Source organism: Solanum dulcamara, chromosome 2, assembly GCF_947179165.1.
Source record: "Solanum dulcamara chromosome 2, daSolDulc1.2, whole genome shotgun sequence".
NCBI classification, from domain to species: domain Eukaryota; kingdom Viridiplantae; phylum Streptophyta; class Magnoliopsida; order Solanales; family Solanaceae; genus Solanum; species Solanum dulcamara.
Window position 1 is genome coordinate 82,078,764 of NC_077238.1, and position 27,978 is coordinate 82,106,741.

Consider the following 27,978-nt stretch of genomic DNA (forward strand, 5'->3'; position numbering starts at 1 on the left):
GCCACCAATGAATACCAAATACTAAAATAATTCATTAATTCACTATTCTTCGTTTTTTATTTAGTGTTTGATATTTATCTTAAAACTTTAATTAATTGGAATTTACATTACGTGATTTATTAAAATGCAAAATATTTCCTACCAATTTTTTTTTAATACATAAAATTTGAATTCGAAATTTTTAATTAAAGTTGTCGAAATCCTATTCATCATACCATGAACCTTTCATTTATAGCACCCAGCAAGATGAGTAAGAGTTAATAGTTGTTTTACTTTATATGTGGTAGACTATAAACCTTTTTGATAAATAGTGCTTCCATGGTCCAATATGAAAAGGAAAGAAAAATATTCTAAATTTGATTGGATACCAAGTAAGGGTCAGTAGAAGTAAGTAATAGAGTCGGAATTTTTAATTAAAGGAATTAAAATATATATTTTTTTTAAAATGGACGCATGAATAAATAAATAAAAATCAACATCTAATATACATAACTTCTTTCTATCTGTTCACACAATATAATTTTTCGTTAAAGCGGTGTTATTTGATAAATTTTGACTCCTCTCGGACAAAGATTACATATGTTGCCATTTGGTTGGGTATAGACTTAGGCATGCAATTTTTTTGGGAATTCCTAAGGAACAATGAAGACCACAAATTAAAATAGCCACTAACTCACCAACTCTTAAATTCATTTTCATCTAATTGTGCATATAGTGGGGGAGTGGGAAAAAAGGTTTGGAAGTTTCTTCTCTTTTTCTTGGAAGTCACTCTTTGAATGACAATTTTCATATTTTTCTTGCTTTGCTTTCTCCTTGAAAACTCAATCATAACATATTGACACTAAATTCAACAATCCAAAGTCTTGTAGTGCTCTTCCCTTTTTATTGTATACTTTAAATTAATATAGCATGTCGTGTTCAAATCATCTTATATGTAATTACATAAAAACAAAACTTTATAGAAGGAAATTTAAAAAGAAATTATAGTGTCATACTTAGAATTTGAAACTTGTGATTGAAAGTAATATTTGAAACCCCTTTATCTTTATACTAAAATTTTACTTGTATAATTTAACAAGGTATATATTATCAAAGAAATTAAACTCATTTTTCTCTCTATCATATCATAAAGTATTCATATATTCCAAAAAAAGCTTATATTTCTTTTATCTCTAAGACGTTTTCTAGAACTTTGGACAAGTTACGACCACCCTCATAACTTGTGAAAGTTGTGTCTATCCAACCACCACTGCGCCCTACCCAGTGTATCCCACTGGTGGAATCTGAAGAAGGTAGTGTGTAAACAATATTGTCCTTGCCTTGTGAAGGCAAAGAAGTTGTTTCCCGATAAAACATAAATAACAACTAATAAGAATGGCATGGAGAAGATCAGCCAAAAAGACAATGGCACTATGTAAAGTCAACACAGTACTTGATTGCTGTGTAAAATGAGTTTTGCAGCTTCCAAGCTGCAATACACCATTGAATTTTAAAATTTGTTCAGGAGTCAGAATCTGCATCAACTCACTTTGATGTCTAAAGCACTGAAAAATTCCTGGTATAGGTTGTATCATATATAATAATGTTCACTTCAGTCAAAGATCAAGATAACCTGCCATGACTTTCAAAAGTAAAAACTAGTTTTGAGCCCGTTTTCGATTGAGCTCTCTAGATTCTTGAGGCCTTATGTGGCACGAATTAAGGTCCCAATTTTGAAGGTTGTGGAAAGAATGAGGACCCAAAGGAACAGATAATAGAACCAGCACCAGGACACTGTCGAAATTGTCTTCCCAGGAAGAATACTAACTGCTGATTCCAAGCGAGCGGAGATATCACCACGCTGTGATAAGCCTAAAGATAGGATAACGCTGTAATTCCCATGCTTTCCCATCAACCCGTCCATCCCATTGCCACTCACAGTCATGTTCGTTATTTGAATCAAACCAGTGACGTGGATTGAACTGGATGCTTCTGAGGAAGAATTCATACGGAGAGCTGAGTTTTTTGAAGGGAACTCTGAAGCATATGCAGGAGGAGCAGGAATACCGCCCAACATGCAGCTTGCCTGCTTCATAAATGGATACTTATAATCTGCACCATTGAAAAATAAGTGAAAATAAGATAAAAAATGTTATCTTAAGAAACAGAATTGTTGGTTTAACTGAAATTCTTGCTAAGCAAATCTTGAGTATCGAGTCCAAAAAGAACCCTTATCACTACCTGATCCAAATTTAGATGGTTCCAGTTTCGATGATGATGCAACATTCTTCTTTTGGTCCTCGGGCTCTTCACTTGGTGCAATTGGTTGATCAGTTACCTCACCAATATTCTGTCATGAAAGTAGTTAGCTAAGATTCAAGAAGACCAGGACATAACAAGTACAAGAAGTGGAGTCAGTAAGTAATGTTACCTTCTCCTCCAGAGATGCCAAGTCGGAGACATGATCATCACCTCCAATCGTCATTGGTGGATTGAAACCCATACTTTGGAAGTCATCATCTGCATCAAAGAATGTAAGGTACTCCTCAAGCATGTCAAAACCTGACGTATCAACCTCAATGGGTCTTGAAAGATCACTAGCTTCAAGGAATGCTCCATCATTGAATTGAAGGTTATCAGTTGCAGTTACAATTGGTTCATCAAGCAAGTAATCCACATCTTCAATGTTCACACTATTGCTTGGTTCACTCATGAATTCATGCTTGACGGGATTTGCATCTGCATTCTGTTGAATTGCAGGATCAAATGATTCCTGCTCGTCCGGTTGCTGAAGCCAGTTTTGTGCTTCATCAAAGGAGTTACTTGTTTCCCCACTATTGCTAGCATTTTCCTCACTATAGAGGTTCAAAGGAGGTGGAACACCATCCACAGGTGTGTCGGTCCCGAGAATCTGGTGCAAGAGAAATATGCACCAAAATGAGAAGATACATATCAACTCTATCCAAAATAGATAGCAAATTTATCTAAATATAAACAGGAAACAGGCTGCTAGCCTTGCTTTCTTTTATATGGAGGTACAGACAGGATGACTCAAGATATAGGATCCAAAAGCTTCATCAACTCGGACTACACAGAATTGATAATGAGAAATATCCATTGTTACTCATGTTGGTGTCAAAGACACCATAATAGAGTAACTTCAAGGATGAATCACTATTTGCACTCTGTAAAAATCAGATTTGTATGCTACTAACAGCTGTCCCTTAAAATCTTAAAGGCAAAACTATGCATGTATAATTCATTGGTCGCAATAAGTAGCACTGAAATACCACATTTAAGCTTAAAAGCGAGGACCTCAGCACTTCAAATCTAGAATATAAAGAAATCGCAGCCCTCAAATGAAAGCTCTTCTTCGGATTAAAAGTGACTCAGTGATACTGTGATAGTTGCATGCTAGTCTGTCAAGTTCCATAACTTTTTGTTCATGAGAAGCAATGTCATTAACACCACTAGGCATTAGTGAAACTGGCCCCTAGACTATGATCAAGTTGCAAGAGCACCACGTGTGCTGTGTGTGTTCGTTAGACACATGCCCACGCACTCGAAATCCTACCGCAAATAAAAACATATTATTTAAGTGGAGAACGATTAAGAGGGCACATTATCCACTGAGTTTCGAACCATGTGTCACTGTCTCTTGGGGATTTCTAGGTTATAAAAAGAAAAAAAGAAAAACCAGGCATAACAATGCTGCCGAGACACAGGAAACAGAGGGAAGTTAACATTTCTTGCATTTTATTACATTTAAATGCGACATGTCTTGTTAGGCTTTGTGTGTGTTCATATGTGATTTTTTTTTTGGGGGGGGGGGGGGGAACAGGAGGGGGGGGGTATGCTAAGCAAAAATGAACCAGATTTTTAGCGGACCAAGGCATAACCCGAACAGAGAAAAGTAAAATGTACGTCACAAATGTATATACCTGCTCAAGATCATGTCCATCTAGATAGATATCATCTCCAAATTCAACTTCCTCAGCCTCCTCCTCCTTGGGAACAATTTCTAACTCATCATCCTCCCATTCCTCCTCAACAAAAGGTGCCCCATACTTTTCCCCATTCTTTGGCCCTGCACCACTCTTCTGGAAGACTCTACATAGCACAAGTGTATCCTTTACACCAAAAAGAGGAGAAGAAAATAAGTTAACAGGAAGAAACACAACTCAATATATAAATTAGCAAAAACAATCAGCATCATCCGGTTCAAGAAAGAAAAAAGAAGGGGAGAAGGGGGGGGGGGGGTTATCTCCTTCCTGAGAAATAGTCATTCACTATTCTTTTCCCTGCAGCACCAGGTTTAGAGAGGGGTTGAGAGACGCAGGAAGCCATTGCATCGAACAACCATAACCACATGTTTATACGATCTCACCTGAACAATTCCAGCTTTATCCAACTCCTCATCAATTAGTTTGTACTCATGCATGACCCAATTAGTCCTCTGACCTTTTGGAGCCCGACCACTATGAAAAACTAGAGTCTTCTTCATACCGACAACCTTAGACTTATGATGGACAGCCCTGTCCTTTCCAGTTGTCTTCCAGTAGCCTCGTTCTGTTGCCCGATTGGTTTTTGCTCCATTACCATGCTTCCTGTCAAGCACGCTGAAAAAGTACCATTCCAAATCTCTTGTTTTCAACCTCGACATACCTAAGACACAGATAAAATTATGCTAAGGTTAACCAATCAAACAAAAACTTTTTATACTAAGCTTACTTTAGGGATCGTGACTATATAAACACCAATTCAGTAAAAGCATAATCAGATGTTTTAATAAACAAATCCAAAATGGTGCCAGGTTGTGATTTATAACTCCATACAGAGGAAAATAAGATAGGAAAGCTATTGTCTAACATGCCAAATCACAAAAGAGGGTTGTGAACATATTCTTGAAGGATAACATGCCATAAATAGTAAAATGACACTCCCTTTGTCCAATTTATGTGACACACTTTCCTTTTTAGTCCGTCCCAAAAAGAATGTCACCTTTCTATATTTAGAAACAATTATACTTTAAAATCCCCCCTTTACTCTTAGTGAGATGATTTACAACCATACAAATATCTAAGGCTTATTTTGGACCACAAAATTCAAAAGTCCTCTTTTCTTTCTTAAACACCGTGCCTTGTTAAATGTGTGCCACATAAATTGGGACAGAGGGATAATAAAAAACTGCGTCTCTTTTTTTTTTTTTTTTGAATCGAGCGAGATGGTAAAAGATAAGAATGTACCGTAGATGCTCTACTAAACAGATAAATGGTAATTTCTAACAGACAGACCTAAAAAAGCTATGCTCAATCTTAGTCCTTAGGCTGTAATCCATGTTTGCACTGTACAAATATTTTTTTGATTACCATGGCTTCTGAACTAGCTTGCACTCACCTCAATTAATTCCACTGGATACATGCTACCTAGTACCGGGTAACTCTGTCCACCGAGGCTTGAACAAATGGGAGGAAATCACCTACTAGTTCTCAAGCCACTTCATTGACCACAATGCAACACCTTGCATGTTGTTCCCAGTGTACACATTATACATAACTAATCAACACAGATGCATAAATGTACGTACTTCTGACAAAATATATGCATACACGTGACTCAAGCACTCTGAACAAAAACTTGAACCACGAGCCAATCTCCTAACTTACAATTGAACATTAGAAAATTGGAGTAAGAAGCAAACTAAGTCATTAAAATGTGGAAAACCCAATGAAACCAAAACCTACTTCGTCGATGGAAGCAAATAAGACGAGCCAGAGCAAATTGGCAATCTTCCTGAAGGAACACATCCCACCCCAGTTCAAAACTGCCTATCATATTTATGAACTGATAGTATTAACTGGCAGAACAAACTGGCAGTTCTGTATTAGTTGACAAGTGAAGCTGAGTGAAGAACTATATACTTTCAAGCTATTAACTTTAAAGGCAAGAAAGAAACACTACCAAAAAACTCAGATAGAAATCTTGTTCATTTAGCTAGAAATTTATCAATCAATAACTACATCTCAATCCCAAATTAGTTGAATTTGCCTATATAAATCCTCCTCCATGTCCGTTCCCTATTTATTATATCCCTTTAATCTTGCTTTGATTACTTCCTTTGAGTTGAAGGTCTCTCGAAAACCACCTCACTACCCAAAAGGTAGGAGTAAGTTCTACATACATCCTACACTCCCCCAAACCCCAACTGTGGAATTACACTGGGCATGTTGATTAGTTCCTTTGAGCTGAGGGTGTATCGAAAACAGGTTATCTACCCAAAAGGTAGAGGTTAAGTTCTAAATACATCCTACCCTCTCCAGACCCACAAGTGGAATTACACCAGGCATGTTGATGAAGTTGTATTCGTTCCCTATTCGATGTCAACCTACCACAACTCTTCTCAGACTTTAAATCAGCTACCCAGTACTCAACCAAAGCTCACACAATAGTCAAACGTACACGGAAGATGAATTCACTACATTTAGCTCCATAGATCTAACAAATTAAACCCCAATTCACCCAAAAACACATAAAGACGTTACTCTGCATCAATTATTCATCAAATAACAAATGAAAAAAAACGAAGATTCTAGAAAAAAGAAAAAAAGAGTCTAACCCAGAAGATTCTAGAAAGAGGAAAAAAAGGGTCTTACCCGGAAGATCCCATGGTTCAACTTTGTAAATATCGATCTCTGAAATAGCATCAAATCTCAAGGGTTTACCAATAATCTTTCTCCGTAGATAGTACCTAACTAACTCTTCATCCGTCGGATGAAATCTGAACCCCGGCGCCATCAATTTCGTCGACCCTTTTGATTCCATCAATCCCAGATAACAATTTTGGATCAAATTCTGTAAAATTAGTAACGATTTAACAAGAAATGCTTCACTATAACAGTTGAAAGTTCATACACCAACAAAAAACAACACAATTTTGCTAAGATTTAAGGGTTACAGAGAGAGAAGACGGCGAAGATGAAGAGGTGTTATACTTGGAAAAAAGTTGGTCAAGAAATAATTTATATGACTTTATATATTATTGGATCACGCTACTGCTACGTAAAATAGTTAAAGCTTTGACACGTTTTGGTGGACTTTACCTTTAAATTATTTGTATCCGATTTTGATCGTATATGTATCTAAGTGGATTCACATGTATACACTAATTCTTTTATTTGTCTTTTTATCTTGCTCGTCTTTCTCTCTCACCTTCCTTTCTCCTTTCTTTGACTCGTTTATTTCCTATGTATTTATATTTTAAAATGCAACTAGTATCTCAAATACATGTATTTAGTGTGATCTATAGATACGGACTCTCTCGCTGATGTCCATCCTGTCTCACTTGTCTTTCTTCCTTTCTCGCTCGCTTCTCTCCTTATGTATTTGTATTTTATAATGTATTTGATATTAAAAATACATGTTTTTGGGTGTATTTAACTTGAATGAAATTATTAATTAGTGAAAAAATATGTAATTATATCAAATTATAAAAAGAGTTAATAAATATGATAAAAATATTTATGTAATTAAATAGTTAATCGTTAAAAATATTATATATATATATTTTTGGAATAACTTCACACCTAAGCATACATAGCTAGGAAAAGTCGTCACTCCTCTCTTTTATCTCAAAAAGATAATAATTATCAAAATGTACTTTCTTTTTTGTAACAAAAAGAAAATTACGTGAAGATTTACTTTGTATTTAAAATGTAAAACAATAGTGCATATATTTATGTGTATGATGTGACAATTATTATATACATCATCAATCTTCTTTCCAGTTTTGATCAAACTAATATCTTGATCAGTTCGTCTAAATTTTGATAGACAAAATTATCGATAATTGAAATAGTTGAGGTGTACATCCATCTTATCAAGATATTTATGTTATTCGGATTTTTTAAAAGTGGTGCGGCACTTATGTCCCATCCTCAAATAATGCACTTGCACTATTTTATAGTTTTTGAAAAATCCAAACAATATAACCTAACACCACTGCTATCAAACAATAATTTCATTCAGACAAGAGGCAAGACTCAAGATGTTTAATTAAAATTTAAAACCAATGCAATAGAAAAAATTCTGCAGATACCTAAAAGGTACATTTGGTCCAGTTTACAGTAAGAACTACAGATATGTCTCAAACATCTCTTTAATATCTTGCTCTTCCTGAAGATAGTACAAAGCTAAAACGCATTGAAATGCTGCGATAGTCTAACCACCTCGGACATGTCTTCTCATGTCTTCATTCTCTTTGGTCAAAAGATCAATCCGCGATTGAAGAACGTTGATCATGGCTTGAGCTCTCATCACTTCAATCTTCAGCGTCTCCCTCTCCATGGAAATATTTAGGATCCCAGTCTCTAAGTTGCTAATGAACTTCAAGTAGCCTGGAGGGACGGATTTTTCAAGATTGGAGGAATCAAATGTCAGGGGATTAGAAGGTTGGCTTTCCTTGGGCTCAAAGGACTCTAACAAGGGGAATCCTAGGGGGCAATCTTTCGTCGTCATCATATTCACCGGATCCTGGCTAGTAATAGTTGAATCTTCAGAACCGTTTGCACGGCTAGAGCTCGGAACATTATGCTTCGATCTCTTACTTTGGCTTAAAGAGAGAAGTTCAGGTTCTTCTGATCTCTCCCTCTTGCAAGCAAATGGAAGACATTGAAGTTCAATCACATTTTCACTATGGAGAGCAGTCTTGGGCGGAGCATCCTGTTATCAAAAGGTCACAATCAGTGGCGAGCAAAATAAATGTCATACTGCCAAAGTTAAGCACACACCAAGGTTTATCGAATAAGAAATGCACAAAATTATACGGGATAGATAAACCTCAAGTTTATGCAATCAGATGCTAATGGATATGAGTTATGCTTCTTAAAGAATTAAGAAGAATCCCCCGAAACTAAAAGAAAGAAATGGAAACTTCTTTTAACTTGCAAAAGACTCAACTAAAGGCGAAGTCCGCATAAAAACAAAGTAAAATATTGTGAGAGCACTAAAGAATGATCAGATACACTCCATATTCCAGGTGAGAATTCGACAAGATTGAAATCCAAAATATAATAATCAGTAGGTCTTGAGAAGCTCTCGTTGATCATGTAATACTTCAAGTTAGCTTACCATTTATCTTATTTCATGAACAACCCTACCACCAAAGAAAAATATTTTTCTCTGATGCATGCTAAAGACAGACCTATACATCTTGCTGAATTACAGTCCACTTTGCCAAAAACTTCCAATCTAGGAGTGGTTTTCAGAATTTATTTTTGTAGCTTCATAAATGAATCATCTCACCCAACGAACTGAAGTCCAGGACATCTGGAGTAGGTGATGGTTATGATGATGAAGCAGTTATTGACAAAGACATATGTGACATGATGCAGTTTCTCAACAGGAATCTAGTGATATCTCAAAGTGAACATGGGCATCGAGAGGGACTTAGGTGGAACAAGATGCTAAACTGTTAAGTAAGCAAAATATTCCAACAGTAATACTCACTGAAGTAGATAAATACAAGGAGAAAGAAGAGAAATGGAAAAGTAGCAAAAGTTTAAAATTTCGAGTAACGACATTGACATTCATACTTTATTCTGGTTTGTCATTTTGATTCCTTCCTTTAGTAATATCAACGGTAAAACAAGATGTTAAACCGTTATCTACAACTAACAGAACAACAAGAAGGTCGAAAGCCAAGGAGACAAAAGATGACACAAAATAGCAAAAAGTTTACAATTAAGAAAAGAAGAGCAACAACAAATAGCAAAAATTTGCAATTAAGAAAAGGTGTAACGACAAAGTAGAAAAAAGATTGCAATTAAGAAAAGAAGAGCAACAACAAAATAGCAAAAAAGTTTGCAATTAAGAGCATTATATCGACACTGACAACATAGGCATTCATACTTCCCAATTCTGGTTTGTCCATCGCTCCATCTGATTCTTTCTTTACCAGTAGTAAAGCCATTGCATTAAGTGCAATGTTTCAGCAATCTAAGAGAGATCACATTAAAAGGAAATAATGACAACCAAACAGAAACCTGGTCAAGGTCGTTGCTCTCAACTCGTGCTTCAACACCATTCACCGCATCATCCTCTGTCTCTCCTCCAGGAAGCACGGCTGAATCATCATCCCATTCCTCCTCAATAAATGGTGCATATCTGTCACCAGTTGGTGGTCCCAAACCACTTTTTTGGAAGATTCTACATAGAACAAAGGAATCCTATATCCTCGCAAACCAACACAAGGGAATCTTTTAAGATCCGATACTCAATATGGAAAGTAGCAAAGTTAATAAAAACGCTAGTTCGAACCTGCACGATTCCAGCCTTCTCCAACTCTTTGTCCGCAAGCCTGTACTCATGCATTACCCAATTTGTTCTCTTGCCATCAGGAGCTCGACCACTATGGAAAACGAGTGTCTTCTTCATCCCAATGGCCTGAGACTTATGGCTAATATGACGATCCTTCCCAGTAGCTTTCCAGTAGCCTTGACCAGTAGCTCGGTTAAGTCGAGATCCATTACAATACTTCTTATCCACGGGGCTGAAAAAGTACCACTCCATATCTCTGCTCTTCACTGATGAATATTCTGCACCACATCAATCAATATGTCTTTCATGAAAAAGAAAAGGCTAAAAATTTCACAAGAAGAATGGAAGTGGGCTCATACAAATTAATCACTAGCTCAAACAAATACAGAAGAATGACTAGTACAACAACCCAACAACAAGAAATGCTATTCTTATAGAACTGCACACTAACTTCCTTGTACATTTTGTTGTGTGCATTCCAACAACAACAACGAGCCTCAATCCCAAACAAGTTGAGGGCGGCTATATGAATCCCCACTTCTTCATTTAAGCCCATTTTCACATCACTGCTATATGCATTCCAATTCAACTAATTTATTCATATCCATACTAAGACCAGTAATTTAACCGTAAATTAGTCTTATCCATACAAAATCTTGAGCAAACAAAGAAGCACTTCAGTATATGTCTATACTTTCCTCCTCTGATTCCTCTTTAAAAATACTCAAACAACAAAGATTTATAATCAAATATACTCAAGGTTCAATCTTTCTGTTTTTTTGGACAAGTAAATACTAAAAATTCAATCTTTATCATAAATCAATCTTATACATTCAAAACAAATTATTTCTAGCATCTAAAACCTCCTAAATCCAATCCCCACCCCACCCACCACTCACAAAATTCAACATAAAAATTAAGAAAATAAATCAGCAAAAAAGGAGATTGAATTGAACCTGCAAGCTCACAAGGTTCAGCTTTGTATACATCAATTTCAGTAACAGCTTGAAACCTGAATGGCTTCCCACAAACCTTTCGCCTGAGATAGTACCTAACTAATTCCTCATCCGTCGGATGGAACCTGAATCCCGGCGCTAAAGACGTCGGCGCCGGCGCCGTCACAGCCCCTGACACCATAGATCCTTCTTGCTCCATTTCTCAACCCAAAAATTCCCAAAAAAAAAAAACGACAAACACCAACTTTTTTAAGGATACCCAATTAAGAAAGAAATCCAGAAAGAATTGAAACATAAAGATAGGGGGAAAAGGGATACCATAGATATGAGAATTGAGAAGATTAGAAGTGAAGTAAAGTGAAAATTGGAAAGGATACTTGCTTAACAAGGTAATTGAAAATCCAAGAAAGATTAGCCGTTTATAGGGGACAAAGTGGATTTGTGGATTACATTTATTTAGACAAAAAAAAAAGATTTTATTTTTCTATTTTGGAAACTAAATTTGTTGTTCTTTTTTATTTTGGTTATTTATTGATCAAATTAATTCACAGGACGACAGTGAATTATAAATGGAAGGGAGGGAATTCAAGTTTTATTTAGTGAAGTTTATTGATCAGATTAATTGAGATTCGCATCGAAAAGTGATAAAATTAGTCGAAAAGGATGAAATTCATATTTTGATTTAGTTGTTCAATATTTTATTAATCAGGCTAATTTAGATTTATATCGGATAATGATAAATTAGATGGAAGAAAATGGAGTTCAACTTTTGTTTAGTCGCGTTGGTATTTGAAGTTTATTGATCAACGCACTAGACAAGTGATAAAGTGTAGGTGGAAGGGAGGGAGTTCAACTTTTGTTTAGTTACCTCGGTATTTGAAGCTTACTGATTAGATTAAATTAAATTTGCGTTCGATAGAGATAGATTAGATTTGAAAAAAATGAAGTTCAATTTTTATAATATTATATAAGTTCAATAAATTTAAACATATTTTTAACATATATATAAAATAAGGTAAAAATAAAATTGCGTACATATAAGGTTTTTCGGATCCATTTTATATATGCTAGTAGTTGTTATGTAGTAAAAGGCTTACGATAAAGTTCCACGAGAGATATAATGGAGATGTTTGGAGGCTAAAGGTGTACCTGTGGCGTATATTAAGGTGATCAAGGATATGTATGAGGGTGCCAAAACCAAGGTAAGGACAGTAGGAGGGGACTCAGAGCACTTCCCAATTGTGATACTTTTCGCGGACGACATAGTCCTGATCGATGAGATTCGTAGCGGAGTTAATGATAAGCTGTAGGATTGGAGACATACATTGGAGTCTAAAGGGTTTAAGCTAAGTAGGACCAAGACAGAGTACTTGGAGTGCAAGTTCAGTGAGACACCTCAGGAGGTTGGCATTGAAGTTAGGCTTGGTGACCAAGCCATCCAAAAGAAAAGTAGTTTCAAGTACTTTGGGTCTATCATGCAAGGCAACGGGGAGATTGACGATGATGTCACACATCGTACTGGTGCAGGATGGATGAAATGGAGGCTCGCTTCCAGTGTGCTATGTGACAAGAAAGTGCCACCACAACTTAAGGGCAAGTTCTATAAAGTGGTGGTTAGACCGACTATATTATATGGGGTGGAGTGTTGGCCAGTTAAGGTCTCTCACGTTCAAAAGATGAAAGTTGCTGAGATGAGAATGTTGAGATGGATGTGTGGGCATACCAGGAGCGACAAGATTAGAAATGAGGCTATTCGGGACAAGGTAGGAGTGGCCTCGGTGGAAGACAAGATGCAGAAAATGCGACTGAGATGGTTTGGACATGTGAAGATGAGAGACACAGATGCCCTAGTACAGAGGTGTGAGAGGTTGGCCATGAATGGTTTCAGAAGAGGTAGGGGTAGGCCGAAAAAGTATTGGGGAGAGGTGATTAGACAGGACGTGGCGCAGTTACAGCTTACCGAGGACATGACTTTAGATAGGAGGGTGTGGAGGACCCACATTAATGTAGAAGGCTAGTACACAGTCTCATTACTCTTCCTTATTAGTAGGCGCATTAGCGCACTATAATTTCTTGTGCTCTGATTTCTGTTATTATCTATTACTCTCTATTACTTTCTGTACTTTGATTACTCTATTTTATCTGTATCGCTTTCATTATTTGCTTTTCCATAACGCTTTGAAATTCTTAGCCTTATCTGACCTCTTTTTATGCTTTTATTGAGCCGAGGGTCTTTCAAAAACAGTCGTCCTACCTTGGTAGGAGTAAGGTCTGCGTACAGTTTACCCTCCCTAAACCCCACGTTGTGGAATTTTACTGAGTTGTTGTTGTAGTAATAGTTGTTATGTAGTATAAGACAAAATTGAAAAAAAACAACTAGGCTATAATTAAAATTAATTAACTTCATTATATCATGGTCAGACTCATAAGGCAATATTTTTTGTCAAATAAGCCAACTCTACATTACTTGAAGGAAAAAAAATCTCTTAAAAGTTAGATTTTTGCTATATCATATCATGACTGAAAATGACATTTGCAATTACTTTTTTAATACTTATGGAAATTTGGAGCTTTTAGTCACTAGAATATCAATAAATTTTAATTTTGATACTTGTAATATTTAGTTAAAAATATATTTAACCTCTTTTGCTTGTGATTGTTCATCAATTTAACTAATCATGTACCATTTTAGTTATTCAATGTGTTTTATTGAGTTTGTACTACTCCATATTTGAAGGAAATAATGTTCCAAAAATAGTCTAAATGTAAAATATTTTATACATAAAAGGTCAAAATATTTTTTCAAGTAAAATATATGATCAAACATTGTGTTTTAAGTTTTGAAATTAAAATTGTAAAACCTATAACTTTTAAGTTCCAACTTTAGGATTATGGCCAAACGGAAGCTTAATATTTACTTATGGGGCCAAAAATACTATTATCTCTATATTTATTTACTTGGTGCATGGTTTGGGAAGGGAGGTGGATTTTTATTTATTTATTTATTATTATTATTACTATTATTATATTATTTTTTGGGGAGGTGGATTACAAGTGGACCAAAATTCAAAAAATAAATAAAGAAGATGTATATTATATTTTATATGTTTTGGAGATAGGAACAAAATAAATGCAATTTAGTTAAAGAAGTGTGAATATGAATTGAAAATTTAAATAAAGGGAGTCAATGCGTGTGCAAATTAACGATAAAAGGTTACTACCAACCAATATTAGAAACCTTTGGCTCTTTTTCATAATTTCTCACCCACCCATCAAAATATTTATTAATAACATCATTCATAAGGTAATTATAAATAATTTTTTAATATGTATTAATTAGCATCATGATAACAATGATACTCTTAAGCCATATCTAATTATTACATGTTAAATTACACTAAAAATGTACATCAATACAAATTCATAAAAAGGACAATATTTTACAAAACCAAAAAACTTGACATTACTTCTTAAACATTATTTTTTTTTGAATAAAATTTTCTATGTATTTCCTTCTTGCTCAAGTAAACTTGTTTTTGAAATTTCGAAAGCCCACAAATGAAATTTAATTATTTTTGTGTTGTCCAAATTGAAAAAATCATAATCATACCACCATAGTTGACTGGTCCAAATTTGGTTGCCCTGCTTGTCAAGTAAGATAATATCATAATAATAATAATAGTTACACCATTCTAAAATGGAAAACTTACATAAATATATAATATTAAAAAAATATTTACCATCTATAGCAATAAAAAAAAATTCACTGAATACTTATAATACATTTATAATACAGTTTTAATACATATTGCAGAGAACTATTTATAAAACATATATAATACAAGTTTTATAGATGGATAATACATTTTTCACATACTTTAATAAATTTATAATACATTATGTCAGTTTCTTACTACACAAACATAATATATATTTTAAAACACTTATAATACATTTTTATTGTATGCATAATTCACTTTTAATACAAGTGTATATTTATCATAATATTGCTATAAATTGTAATGAATAAAAAATATCGCTAAAATCAGTAATTAATTTTTAAAAAAGCACTCAATTAAGTAATTTTTCCTTCTAAAATTGTTTTTGTATTCATTTGAAATATAATATTTTATTTGGAGTATATTATATAGTTTATGTATGCGGGTTTCAAACTTCATGAAATTAAAAATGACAAAATTGCCCTTGTGTTTGTGACATGTTTAAAATAGTCCATTAAATATATTTTTTGGGCAATTTTAGTTCTTTAAGTTTCTTTAAAATGAGATTTCATGCAATTATGACAAATGCACAACTTATTAACTCTTTTTGCCGGCATTCCATTATTCCATAATTCAATTTATTTGTCTTAATTCTCTTGTCTAATTGGCCTAATTTTTATCTCAATTTTCTTAGTAAACTCCACCATTTTTATTCCCTTTTGAAATATTTGTTCTTTATATATCACCTTCATAAAAAAAAAAAACTAAAATTTTTCTTTAGTATGATGGCATTTCTTAAGGGGATGTTTGTTTTTGCTACAGCATTTGTTGTTCTTAATGGAGTAAATTGCATAGACATTTATCATGAATGGATTGTTTCCATTGACACAACTATTAATCCTCTTACATCTCATCAGTCTGTAAGTGTTCTTGATCCCTTTTGTCTCGATTTTTGTGGCATGCTTTCATTTTTAGTCTGTCTGTCTAAAGAGGATTTCGAATAATTTAACTTTAATATTCTCGTTTGATTTATAGTTATATAAATGTCTAAGGCTCGGTTAATTTAGACAACAAGTTTCAAAAGTCATGGTCTAAAGCAGTGGCACGTAAATTGGGACAGCGGGTGTGGGGATGTGTTTTTTTATTGTTCATTTAGCCGATTATTTGAACAAAATTGTATCTGCACAGGTTATTACTATCAATGGGATGTTTCCTGGACCATTGATCAATGCCACAACTAATGATGTTGTAATTGTGAATGTCTTCAACAACATGGATGAATCCTTGCTCATAACATGGTACAATCAATCTTCTCAATAACAACGTCATTTGTTTGGATAACTTTTTTGACTGCTATATATAGCAAAATGTTGTTATATATAACATATAATATAACGTAACATGAGAAAATCAGTTCCAAAGAAAACTTTATTGTTATACAGGATGACTGTTATGGAGAGGTTTAGCTAACTATATATGGTACAATCAATCTTCTCAATAACGACCCCATTTGTTTGGACTAGCTGTTATCATAAAATGTTATGATAGAGAAACATATAATATAACATAACATGAAAAAATTCGGTTCCAAAAGAAAACTTGGCCTTTATAATGAAATATTGTTATGCACGATGACTGTTATAGAGAAGTCTGACTGTATATTGTGATTTTTTTTCCTGTTTTGCTGAAGGAATGGAATCCAACAGAGGTTAAACTCATGGCAAGATGGAGTTTCTGGCACAAATTGTGCAATTGAACCTGGAAAAAATTGGACATATGTGTTTCAAGTTAAAGATCAAATAGGCACTTTCACTTACTTTCCTTCAATAAACTTTCACAAGGTTGCTGGTGGATATGGACAGATTCGTGTCAATAATCGTAATGTTATAGCTATCCCCTTTCCTAAACCAGAAGCTGAGTTTGATCTTCTGATTGGCGACTGGTTCCGTACTGATTACAAGGTGATCAATACTTTAATCTCTATGTTGAATTACGCGACCATCTCATCTAAAAGTGTAAGCTGTTACATAGGGTGAATGTTGTTTAGTTGTTACATCATAGACATTCTCCCCTCGCGTGACCATCTTCTCTAATACCATGTAGTATATATTATGACCAGTCTCATCTAAATGCTTAAACTATTAGAGATTATGCGCGTTCATTTACTTAATCATATCTTCAATGTTCCACACTGGAACTGATTGGCGATTGGTTTTGTATTGATTACAAGGTGATCAACACTATAGTCCATATGTTAAATTACACGACTATCTCATCTAAAAGATTAAGTTGTTAGAGAGAGCAACATGATCCCTTATGTGACCATCTGCTCTGATATCGTGTTGAATTATATGACCATTTTATCTAAACGTTTAAATTGTTAGTCAACTAATGTCTTGTTTTTTCCTTGTTTTGCTCGTGTACCTTGTAATAAGTAGTCTCTTAGGTCCTCTATACAAGAGAAGCAATCTAGTCAGTTCTTTGATGTCCCTGATGCAATCTTGATGAATGGTAAAAGACCTTACGATGAACTCTCAATTTCGAAAGGACACAAGTCTTTTACTGTAACAAAAGGTAAAACAGAACATTTTTTGTTTTCTTGATTCTTGAATTTGAAATCTCTTTACCTTGTATGATTATTTACTTTCATTTTTTTGCATATATATATAGGAATGACTTACAGATTCAGGATATCGAACGTTGGAACTGTCATGAGTTTTAACTTGAGAATTCAAGACCACAAAATGGTTTTGGTTGAGACAGAAGGTTCATACACAAATCAGATAACACTTGACTCTCTAGATGTGCACGTTGGTCAATCGTATTCTGTTCTTGTTACTGCTGATCAAAATGAAGCTGATTATTTCATCGTAGCAACTCCGAAAATGTTCAAAAGTGATCAATCTCTTGAAGGAATAGGGATACTGCACTATAACAATTCTTTAACAACAGTTAGTAGTCCTGTTCCTGCTGGTCCTGATCCATTTGATATCGCGTTTTCAGTCAATCAAGCCAAATCTATCACGTAAGCTAATACTTTTTACATTATAGACGACCTCAACTAGTTTGAAATTGAGATATAGTTGTTGTTGTTGTATTGAACATTGTTAGTTGATGTGTTTTATTAGGTGGAACATGACAACAGGAGCTGCAAGGCCTAATCCACAAGGAACATTTAACGTGTCAAACGTTACGTTGGCTCAAACCTTTATTCTTCATGGATTGAAGGGTGAAATTAATGGCTGGCCGCGATATCTTGTTAACAACGTGTCCTATCTCACACCCGAGACACCATTGAAGCTCGCTGACATGTTCGTGAATGGATCTGGTATCTACCAACTAGATCAATTTCCTACTCACTCTGTGAATGCTGCTACTGCTTATGGAGTTTCTGTTGTCTCTGGAATCCACAAAGGGTGGCTAGAAATCGTATTCAAGAACGATCTCAATGTTATGGATTCATGGCATTTGGATGGTTTCGGGTTCTATGTTGTAGGGTAAGCCTTATCCTCTACTTAAGAAGCCAGAATTTTCACTAAGCGTGTTAATAATTTAATATATATGTATAACATAAGTAATTTTTCTCTATATACATACTCTAAGGATGTTCAACTGACCACCCTTCACTACTACGACACTTGGTTATCCAATCTTCACATACATTATATTCAAATTAAGGCATGTTTAACAGTGAAGGCACACAAGCTACATACAATATCCTGACTTTGCTAGCCAGAACAAAATGGACATATGAGTGATCGATTAATTACAAAAGATCTTTGTAACGTGTTTTTTTTTCAGATTTGGGAATGGAGATTGGACACCAGCAGCACGTGAAACATACAACATCTTTGATCCTGTTGTTCGTTCAACTGTTCAAGTTTACCCTGGAAGATGGACATCAGTATATGTTTTCCTTGACAATCCTGGAATGTGGAACTTGAGATCACAACATTTGAAGAATTGGTACTTAGGACAAGAACTATTCATACGAGTTTTCGACAATAATCCTAATCCTGCCAAGGAGAAACAACCACCTCAAAATCTTCTTTTATGTGGTTAGTACCATCAAATCTTTATACTTAGTCATAGGAAGTTACACATTACGCCGCTCGGCCAAAAATATTTACATCCGTTAGCTAATATACCAATTATATGCTTGTTATACATATATTATACATCTGCTTCTTGTTCTTATAGGGATGTTTGAAAGTTCTATGTCACCTGTTCCAAGTCCAGCTCCATCTCCACAAGCAGAATGGTGAAAAGATTTCTATTGATTACATGAAGATTCTTGATTTTAATTTCTATGATTGTATCTTAAGTAACATTTTACATTTAAAATTAATATCTTGAGGCTTAAACATTGTTTAAATTGGTTGTCTTTATTCTTTTGCATAGGTTCATTTCCACTTGATTAATGAATAAAAGTGTGACAAATAAAGATGAAAAATAGGGTAAAAGAATTACAATAACTAACAAGAATGACTATGCATAGATCCTAAACAAGTTGGGGTGGACTGTTTGAGTCGCGACTGACTATGTCATGATTGCACCACAAGTTAGCACGTGAGACACTTGGTAAAAGTCACTAACCATATCGTTAGAGCTACATACTTCTGCATCAAACTACATTGATAGTGTAAACAGTCTTTACATGCTTAGTATATATAACTTAAATCCATATATAATATTATTATTTTTTCATTTTTTGTATCTAACATCAATAAAGCTAGCTAGCTATCACTATCAGACACTATAACTACATTAAATTTTAGTACTTTACAACTTTAATTAGCAATGTATGAAATTCATGAGGAATAAATTTAAAGAACTTTTAACAATAAGAGATGAAAGAATGGTGGTGACTCTCATTTACCTTTTGACAATGTCCATGTAGAATCGCGATTGGTTGCGTATAAATTAATTTAATTTTGGGGGTTCATAGAGAAAAGGAAAGAAAAAAATGAACCATGCATTGTATGATTTATCCAGAATCTAGTAAGTTGCCTTTTCTAGAATACGCAACCTGTAAACTCAAAATTCTGGATTCGTCTTTGAATTTATGTCAATAATGACAATCAATAAGTTGTGGGGTGGTGGACAAAACAAGTGCTGTTTGTTGTTGTTCTTGTTCTTGTTGCTTTTGTGCTTGTTCTTGACGATATTTTGGTGGATGTTGAAGATTTCTTGATTGATTTTGATATTCTGGTGGTGCTGGAAGATTAAGATCTAATGACAACCCATTTCTTGGTTTCTTCAAATTATAATTAGCATCAATACTTAAAGGGCTTAAACACAAAATCGTATTGTTATTATTAGCACCCCCTCTATGTCTTCTCATGTGACCACCTAATGCTTGTCCTGAGGTAAATTCTGCCCCACAATATGAACATGTGTGGATTCTAGGAGAAGGTGATTTGTTGTAATTTGGACTTTCCATATTGATATTGTTGAATTGGGATGAAAGAGGAGACAGTGTTGGTGACAATTTGTTGTTGTATTTGTAATTTGTTGTTGTTGGTGGTGAGGGTTCGTCTTGATCTGAAAAATAGAACCATGGTTGTTTTTTCGGTTCAATTGTCAATGGCTTAGGTTTTTTATGACTTGCTCTGTGCCCACCTAGTGCTTGAAATGATGAGAATGTCCTGTTACACGTCTTGCATTCGTACACGTATGTACCGGCCTTGCCACCTTTTCCTAGGTCGGTCGTCTCTACATACCTCTTGCTATTAAATTTTGTTTGGTACAACCCCATTTCATCGTTGAAAAGATCAAAGAACTTTTTAGGTGGGGTCTGACGATGATGATGATAATGATGATGTCCACCTTGGGACAAGAGGATCAGACACTTGGCGGTTTCTTCTTCTTCCTCTGTGGGGACATCCTCGTCAGGAAAGTTTTCGTCCGAAGTGATAAGGGGTGGAGTAGAATTATTATTATTGTTGTTGTCTTCGTTGTTATTGAGGATACTTGCTTCTTCTCCGTAAACCGTGCCATCGACGTTCATGTCGCTGGTTGATGATGAATGTGCATTATTGATGGTCATGAAAGGGATTAGAGATTGAGGCCTAACACGTTTAGTGCGTTTGCCCTTAGAGACTCCCATCACTTCCTCTTGGGGAGCCTCCATCTCTCTTTTCGTCACCGCGAACGTATTAAAAACATGAAATTAACAACAACAATAATAATAGTAACAACGATGTTTTCTCCCCCAAAAAAATGAAAGATTAAAAGGGTGGGGGGATCGAATTCATGTAACAACAAAAGATAGAATAAAGAGAATACAAAAAATGATGAGAACGGAGAGTGAAGGGTTATGAATATATATATACTTTATATTATACACCAAAAATAGTGATATGTAGGTTTTTAGAAGTCAAAAAAGAGAGAAATTTAACACCATTAATATAATTACTGAATTAGAATGGTACTAACTGAAAGTAACCTCCTAATTCCAATACTTTTGGAGAAAGAAATTAAAATGAATGGGAGACAATGAGAGAAAAGTGGAGAGAAGGAAAGAAAACTTGAATAATTTGATCGTATTTGATTGAACATGAAATTTATAAAGATAAATATAATTACTTTAGTATTACTTTATATTTGACATATATATTAATATTATACCACAAGATAAAAGAGAAGTTAAGATAGAGATCTAATTATTGATCATATTATTCATCAGCTTACAGCTAGTTAGTAATGTGATTAATTAATTAAATGAGGATCATGAACTAATTATTTTGTTATTGTTTATTTGGATGGAGTACATCTGTATGGATCATATTGAGGAAAAAAGTAAATATTTTAATTAATAAGGATGCATGTACTAGTAGTTTCTAATAGTTAATTAATTCCACTAATTAAACTTAACTAGTCTTGCAAGTAAGTTTGTGTATTGCACGTAATGAAGTTCCTTATGACAAGCAAAGGATTTAAGTTCATGCTATAAGCCATTTCTCCAACAACTATATCTTCAGTACAAAACATAATCTTTTTATCTTATTTATTGTTTTGGAATCATATCAATAGATTGAAACATATTGTTTTCCTTTTCTGTTTTTTTTGGTTTCTCACTCGGTGTTCAGTACTTTCTTTGGAACTTTATTAGTCTGAACTTTTACCGAGCAATCTTACTTTGAGGATTAAATCGCTCTTTAAGAAAGGTTACTTCATTTTCGTGGCTTGAACCCAATACTTGTGATTAAAGATGGAGAAATACTTACCATTCAATCACAACCTTTGGTGATAGCTTGAAACAATCATTGTTCGTTTCTCATTCAAGGCCTGATATCTATTTTGGGGTCCGATTAATCAAGATTCGCATCGAGAAATCCTACCAAAGGTGACTTCATTCCAAAGGCTCGAGTTAAAGATGGATGAATATTTTACACTCTATCACATCCTTTGATAGTAGCTTGAAACAACTTGTTTTATTTTTATTTTTCACTCGCTGTTTAGTATCTATTTTGATACTCAATTAGTTCAAATTTGTGCCGAAAAATCTTACTTTAGGGTAAAACACTCACTGTCAAAAACAACTTTATTCTCAAGGCTTGTTGAGTGATTTAGCAAAAAAAAAGAAGGAAGATATATTATGTAATAAACCATGATTAAGTGAGAGAAGTCTATGTACAAACACATCATGACTTATGCATCTATTGATTGATGTAAACACCAAATGCGGGTAAGTTTTGACCGTCAAGACAGTTGGTCCTATTATTTCCTGTGTGTTCACTCATATAACAGGATAAAACTTACAAGCAAATCATGTGAGCTTCATAGAATCTACAACTTCAGCTATAGGCCCTTAACCTCGACATATTTCAAGAGAACAAGAAGCCGAATTGCCAGTAAAAGCCCCATATTTACAACAACAACTACATACCTAGTGAAATTTCACAAGTGGAATCTGAGGAGGATAGAGTATAATCAGACCTTACCCCTATCTCTAAGGTAGGGAGACTGTTTCCGGAGGACCCTCGGCTCAAGAACAACAAATCAACATAGGTATGGAAAGGAAAAATGGCAATGAAGAAAACATAGTGACTAATAAAACGATAACAACTAATAAGCCCCATATTTCTATTGCAAATAAAGTCAAAGACCAACTTTTAACATAGAAATCAGTTGTGGATAAAGTTGAATGAAATCAACAGAATTTAACACACTGCCAAGTATGATCAAGTGAAGTAAATGGCTCAAACTAATTTCATCAGTAATCAAACACAGTAGAAGATGCATTTAATCAGTATTTACAGTAGGCAAGATATTGATTAAAAAAACATTTACTCAGGAAACACGCTTGTCAAGACATGTTTGCACTGGGACGAAATTAAAATTGGAACATTTTATCGTTCAGCATACCTCTATAGCAAAAGCCTAAAAGGTTCAACAAAAGATACTAAAGACAACCTATCAAAAGATGCCATTAGGCATTTTATCACTCAGCAATAGCCCCTACAGCAAATAGGTCAGAACAAATGATGATGGTTATTCATACTGGCCTGCGCATTTTTATGTTCAACGGAACTTCCTTGTAAGACTGCACCTTTTTAGCTGCATGCCTGAGTGGTCTACTCAAAGATGATCGTCCAAACTCTATAGATTCAAACCTCAATGCAGAATTATTTTCTAAGTCAGAACCATTTTGCTCGACTAGATTAACCATTGGTGGGCATTTGTCTTCTGCCTCAAAATAATCTTCCTCTGGCTTCGTTGCTTGGGATTGAGGTGTAGATGTTGTTGTTGTTGTATGTTGAGATGCTTCACGTTTAAACCGAGCAGACTGCCTTCTTACACAAGGCCTGCCAAGATAGCATAAAGTCATTATGAACAATTTTCTTTACAATATTTAGAATCTTTAACATCATAAAATTGATGTCACATTCTATAAGTTCAAATATATAACCTTTTATTTTCAGCCATATCCTGGGGTGGCACTTGCGTAGAAGAGCCCAAACCAACATGTCCTAAGTAAGGAAAGAATGAAAACAAAAGCAAGAATTTTAGGCACTTTTTAACAGCACATCACCTAATATTCATATGTAATACTCACTCTTTGCCTGAGGCTTCCTTTTGATTTTTGCAGGTCTATCATTATCGCCATTTCCCAAAGGGGAATCCCCCATCTCTTCACACTTGATGGGTTTCACCTTCAAACAGTGACAGCAAGAGTGAAGATTACCTCTAGCTCCTTAACAGTTATCTAATGCACAAAAAATTGCATATATACCTCATCATTCAACTGCTGGCGCATTTTTTGTTTTGTTATCTCCTGATTAAAATGAAGACTCGGTCAAAAGTGAAAGAAAAAAACTTAGGCAGCAAACATATTGAGTTACCTAAACCTGAACTAACCTCTGCTTCAAGCTCTTTAGCTTTAAGTACACCATTTTTACATCCAAGCTCATGCTGTACAGATTTGAGCTGATCAAGAAGTAGCACTTACATTAAATCGAGGAGAATCATAAATTCGATCATATAAGTAAACCTGACATTGTATTCAAGTGCTTACCCTATCTTTAGCTGAATTTAGTTCCTGAGAAAGATACAAAAATAAATAGTTAACTGGGCTGGAAACTAACTGGATTATACGAACTTTTACTAGCTTGATTATGGGAAGTGAAAACAAACCGCAAGCATTTGACTATTTGACTTCGCAAGTTCATGATTCTGTTGCTGCATTTTCTGTAGATTAATTCTCATCTTCTGTATCTCCGCTCCAGCTATTTCAATGATTTTTCTATTGAGAACACGAATCAAGGAACAGGGCAACAGGCCCACAAGTATAAATGTAATAGTACCAATAATAACTAAGAAAACCACCTATGAATCATTCAATTCAATCTACTATGCCCTTCCAAACTAATTGGAATCAATTATATGAATCCTCTATATCCATTCTGCTTTATATGAGTTCATTTCATGCCAAGAACCCTCAACACTACAGAGCTATTAATCACGCACGTGGCTGCGAGAGCACATCCCGATGAATTCTGTTTATACAACTATTTTTACTCTGACTGACAATCTACTGCAAACCTCCTATGTTAATATAGACTTGATATCGCCTATGCAAACCTAACATAAGTGAAGTAAAGGCCACCTACAAACAGGACGAATCCACCCTTCAGCCCAGGTATGAGATAACTCCATCCATGTACCAATTCTAAACCAGCCACTCCAAATCCTAGATATGCCTATGGGAGGATCTCTATTCCACTTAGTTTGTCTGCAGATTACATCATGTTTAGGGGAACTCCTCCCCTTTTTGCTTTGGTAGAACTGATACAGTGCGATCAGTTTCCGGTTTGTAATAATCAACTTTGAAACTCTTTAGTTCTATGCAAAATCTTTCCTTTCCTCAAAACTCAAAAGAAAATAATAAATGAATCCCAATGTCTATAAACAATAACAACAACATCATACTCAATGTAATCCCACAACTGGGGTCTCGGGGAGGTAAGCAGACCTTACCCCTAGTCCTGATGTCTATAAACAATTATAAGCAAATGCAATTTCTATACAAAATAAAGGATACTTTTTTTCTACTATTATCCTCATCAACGCCTCATTCTCCTGTACCAAATTTCCATGAAAAAGTTCAACCAAAACTAAACTTTTGAAATACAATGTACCACTACATAAACCAAAACAAAAAAGGATCTACCTTCTGGACCTTGTCTACGAACTCTTTTGAACAAATTGATATACGTTCTGACTTCTCATTTTGGTTATTGAATTGCATTTCTTGTGGTATGTTGCTAATATCAGCTAGTTTTTTTCTTGTAGCATTCCCCAATGAAGCCTTCATTTTTTTTTCTTTTTCACCCAATGCTCGAGAATCTCAGCTTCTTCCAAGAAAAAAATTCGTAGTTTACCATTAACATTAGGGCTTTTTTGGGGTCGAATTCTAGAGAGTGAATAAGAGAGGATAGAGAGAGAGGGGGAACTTACAGTTCGATCTCGCCGGAAGATATGGTGAGGGTGAAAAACCGTGGCGAGGATTTCGCCGGGAAGTTGGATACCGGTGGAAGACGACGGCGGACGATTTGGGATTCGGGCCGAAAATAAATCTGAATTTTGAGTTCGGTTATTTGTGAGAGTTGTCCCGCTAAAAGACGGATCTCTGCATTTGAATTTCATGGTTCCACGTGTTTTAAACTTTTTCCCCGAGAAAATTACTGTGTTTCAAGATACATTATATTCAAGTGTATTCGCATCTATTTAGGATATATCAATTTTTCGCTCGATTTTCTTTTTATGTATTTGTAGTTCTGAATGTATTTTGTATACATGTATTTAGTATGATTCACATCTATCTGGGATATACTGACTCTTCCGCTCACCTCCCTCCTGTTTTGGTCACCTCTATCCTATCTCGCTTATCTCACTTCACTCCCTATGCATTTGTGTTTCAGAGTATATCTTGTAACAAAAATACATGTACTTAGATGTATCTGACTTGAAATTAGGCATAAAACTATTTTAATTAGTGAAATAATATACAATTATTTCTGATTATAGAGAGACTTAATAAATATGATATGAATATCTACCTAATTAGGTAGTTTATAACTTTAGATTGATCTCATGATACATTTCTTTCACTTCATGGGCTCACCTTCATCATGATTTTCTCCATGATTTGGGCTCTGTGGCATAGTGTGGCCCAAATCAAGGCCTTTCATTGTAGTTTTGGGCTTTGTCAGCTATCAAATTTTCTTTTTCCTTTTTTTATATTTCGAATTTATATTTAAGTATTGAAGGTAGCATCTCTGGGTAAGTATAATTTTTTTTTATGTTGTTTCTTAAAAGACGTGAACAATATCATATTATATTAAGAGCGTTTTTGATTTGGTGTAGCTCAATAATTAGTATAAGAGATGATGGTTTGTAAGGACGAGTATGGAACAGCGGAGAGAGTAATTCAATAATGTTACAACCCATAAAGAGCTAAGAAACTTAGTTTGGGGAAAGATTATTAAATATGCAAACAAAGTTTTATATTGAAATCGCACATACAGACTTAATATCACGCCATTATTACAAGCATTTTTGGACCGACTTAATCCAACAAATGTATCATCGAAAGTCTACTTTTTCTAAATATTGTCACATCTTTCCAAAAAAAAAACGTACATATAATAACAAATCAAATGTAATCCTACAAGTAAAATATGGAAAAGTTGATATACGCAACCTCACCCTACTTTGTGAACTAAGAAGATGTTTGGACTGATTTAATCCAACAAATATATCATAAAAAGTCTACTTAAAATATATCATAGAAAGTCTACTTTTTTTTTCTTCATTTTTTTGTCTTGTTAATTTCACGGTAGATATGTATCGTTAGAGGATAAAAATTGATACTTTGATTCAAAGAGAAATTAAAGCAAAGTCCAAGTTGGGCACTTTTTAAAAGACAACTTTAGGTGTTTTCCTTTTTGTGTATGTTTTGATATTTTTGTGTCTTGAGGCAATGTATGATAAAATTAAAGCATAACTTGTCTACTTGGACAAAAATACACATACATTTGCCACTCATATCTTATCATAAATACCTTATTCCTAGTCATACACATATGGCAAAAATTTAACATACTATGTATCTTGTTCGAAAAGGAAAAAAATATATGAAGAAAAAGAGATTTTCTTACAAGAAAAAGCAAAGCAAAAAAAAGAAGAAGAGTATTTAGTTTTGCAATTTACAAAACTATATGTGAAAAAATGAAAGGTAGAATAGAAAATGTGAAATATTTGATAGGATTCATTTTCGGAAACGTAAAATGTATGTAAGAGAAATTCACAATAAATATCCTTCAATTCTAATGCTTACAATATAGAAAAAGTTTGCTTTTTTACAATTTAGCTATGTAGTAACAAGGCTACATGTGTGTTTGTCTTGTAATGTATACTTGATGACAAGGATATCCATATTATCCCTCTCATCTTTGTTGCATTCTTTCACTTGAGAAACTACTAAAAAGTGATTTAGAAATTAA

General features: G+C 34.4%; 5 protein-coding genes across 7 annotated transcripts; 1 reads left to right on the forward strand and 4 right to left on the reverse strand.

Annotated features, from left to right (window-relative positions):
• Positions 1-1,387: 1,387 nt before the first annotated feature.
• LOC129881101 (NAC domain-containing protein 53-like) lies at positions 1,388-6,984 on the reverse strand. The gene is made up of 6 exons (XM_055955448.1): positions 6,633-6,984; positions 4,367-4,644; positions 3,921-4,109; positions 2,411-2,890; positions 2,221-2,329; positions 1,388-2,091 (listed from the first exon to the last, which is right to left on the reverse strand). Exons 1-6 carry the CDS (start codon positions 6,799-6,801, stop codon positions 1,685-1,687), a joined length of 1,632 nt encoding a protein of 543 aa, XP_055811423.1. The 5' UTR covers positions 6,802-6,984; the 3' UTR covers positions 1,388-1,684.
• Positions 6,985-7,958: 974 nt separating this feature from the next.
• LOC129881102 (NAC domain containing protein 50-like) lies at positions 7,959-11,682 on the reverse strand. 2 transcript variants are annotated; one of them, XM_055955450.1, is made up of 5 exons: positions 11,568-11,653; positions 11,250-11,450; positions 10,294-10,571; positions 10,020-10,202; positions 7,959-8,697 (listed from the first exon to the last, which is right to left on the reverse strand). In XM_055955450.1, exons 2-5 carry the CDS (start codon positions 11,446-11,448, stop codon positions 8,197-8,199), a joined length of 1,161 nt encoding a protein of 386 aa, XP_055811425.1. In that variant the 5' UTR covers positions 11,449-11,450; positions 11,568-11,653; the 3' UTR covers positions 7,959-8,196. The 2 variants fall into 2 exon arrangements, with proteins under 2 accessions (XP_055811425.1, XP_055811424.1); XM_055955449.1 differs by having other exon boundaries at positions 11,250-11,682.
• A 4,071-nt stretch (positions 11,683-15,753) lies between these two features.
• LOC129873860 (monocopper oxidase-like protein SKU5) lies at positions 15,754-19,031 on the forward strand. Its single transcript, XM_055949055.1, has 7 exons — positions 15,754-15,888; positions 16,157-16,266; positions 16,659-16,929; positions 17,407-17,542; positions 17,639-17,993; positions 18,097-18,465; positions 18,770-19,031. The coding sequence occupies exons 1-7, from the start codon at positions 15,754-15,756 to the stop codon at positions 19,029-19,031; spliced, it is 1,638 nt and encodes a 545-aa protein (XP_055805030.1).
• Positions 19,032-19,835: 804 nt separating this feature from the next.
• LOC129878858 (zinc finger protein ZAT5-like) lies at positions 19,836-21,101 on the reverse strand. The gene has a single exon (XM_055953489.1). The coding sequence runs from the start codon at positions 21,099-21,101 to the stop codon at positions 20,037-20,039; it is 1,065 nt and encodes a 354-aa protein (XP_055809464.1). The 3' UTR covers positions 19,836-20,036.
• A 2,058-nt stretch (positions 21,102-23,159) lies between these two features.
• On the reverse strand, positions 23,160-26,091 carry LOC129878874 (shugoshin-1-like). 2 transcript variants are annotated; one of them, XM_055953491.1, is made up of 10 exons: positions 25,931-26,091; positions 25,644-25,824; positions 25,515-25,552; positions 24,608-24,716; positions 24,489-24,512; positions 24,332-24,400; positions 24,207-24,248; positions 24,030-24,126; positions 23,883-23,943; positions 23,160-23,778 (listed from the first exon to the last, which is right to left on the reverse strand). In XM_055953491.1, exons 2-10 carry the CDS (start codon positions 25,785-25,787, stop codon positions 23,469-23,471), a joined length of 894 nt encoding a protein of 297 aa, XP_055809466.1. In that variant the 5' UTR covers positions 25,788-25,824; positions 25,931-26,091; the 3' UTR covers positions 23,160-23,468. The 2 variants fall into 2 exon arrangements, with proteins under 2 accessions (XP_055809466.1, XP_055809465.1); XM_055953490.1 differs by having other exon boundaries at positions 25,644-25,827.
• Positions 26,092-27,978: the final 1,887 nt, after the last annotated feature.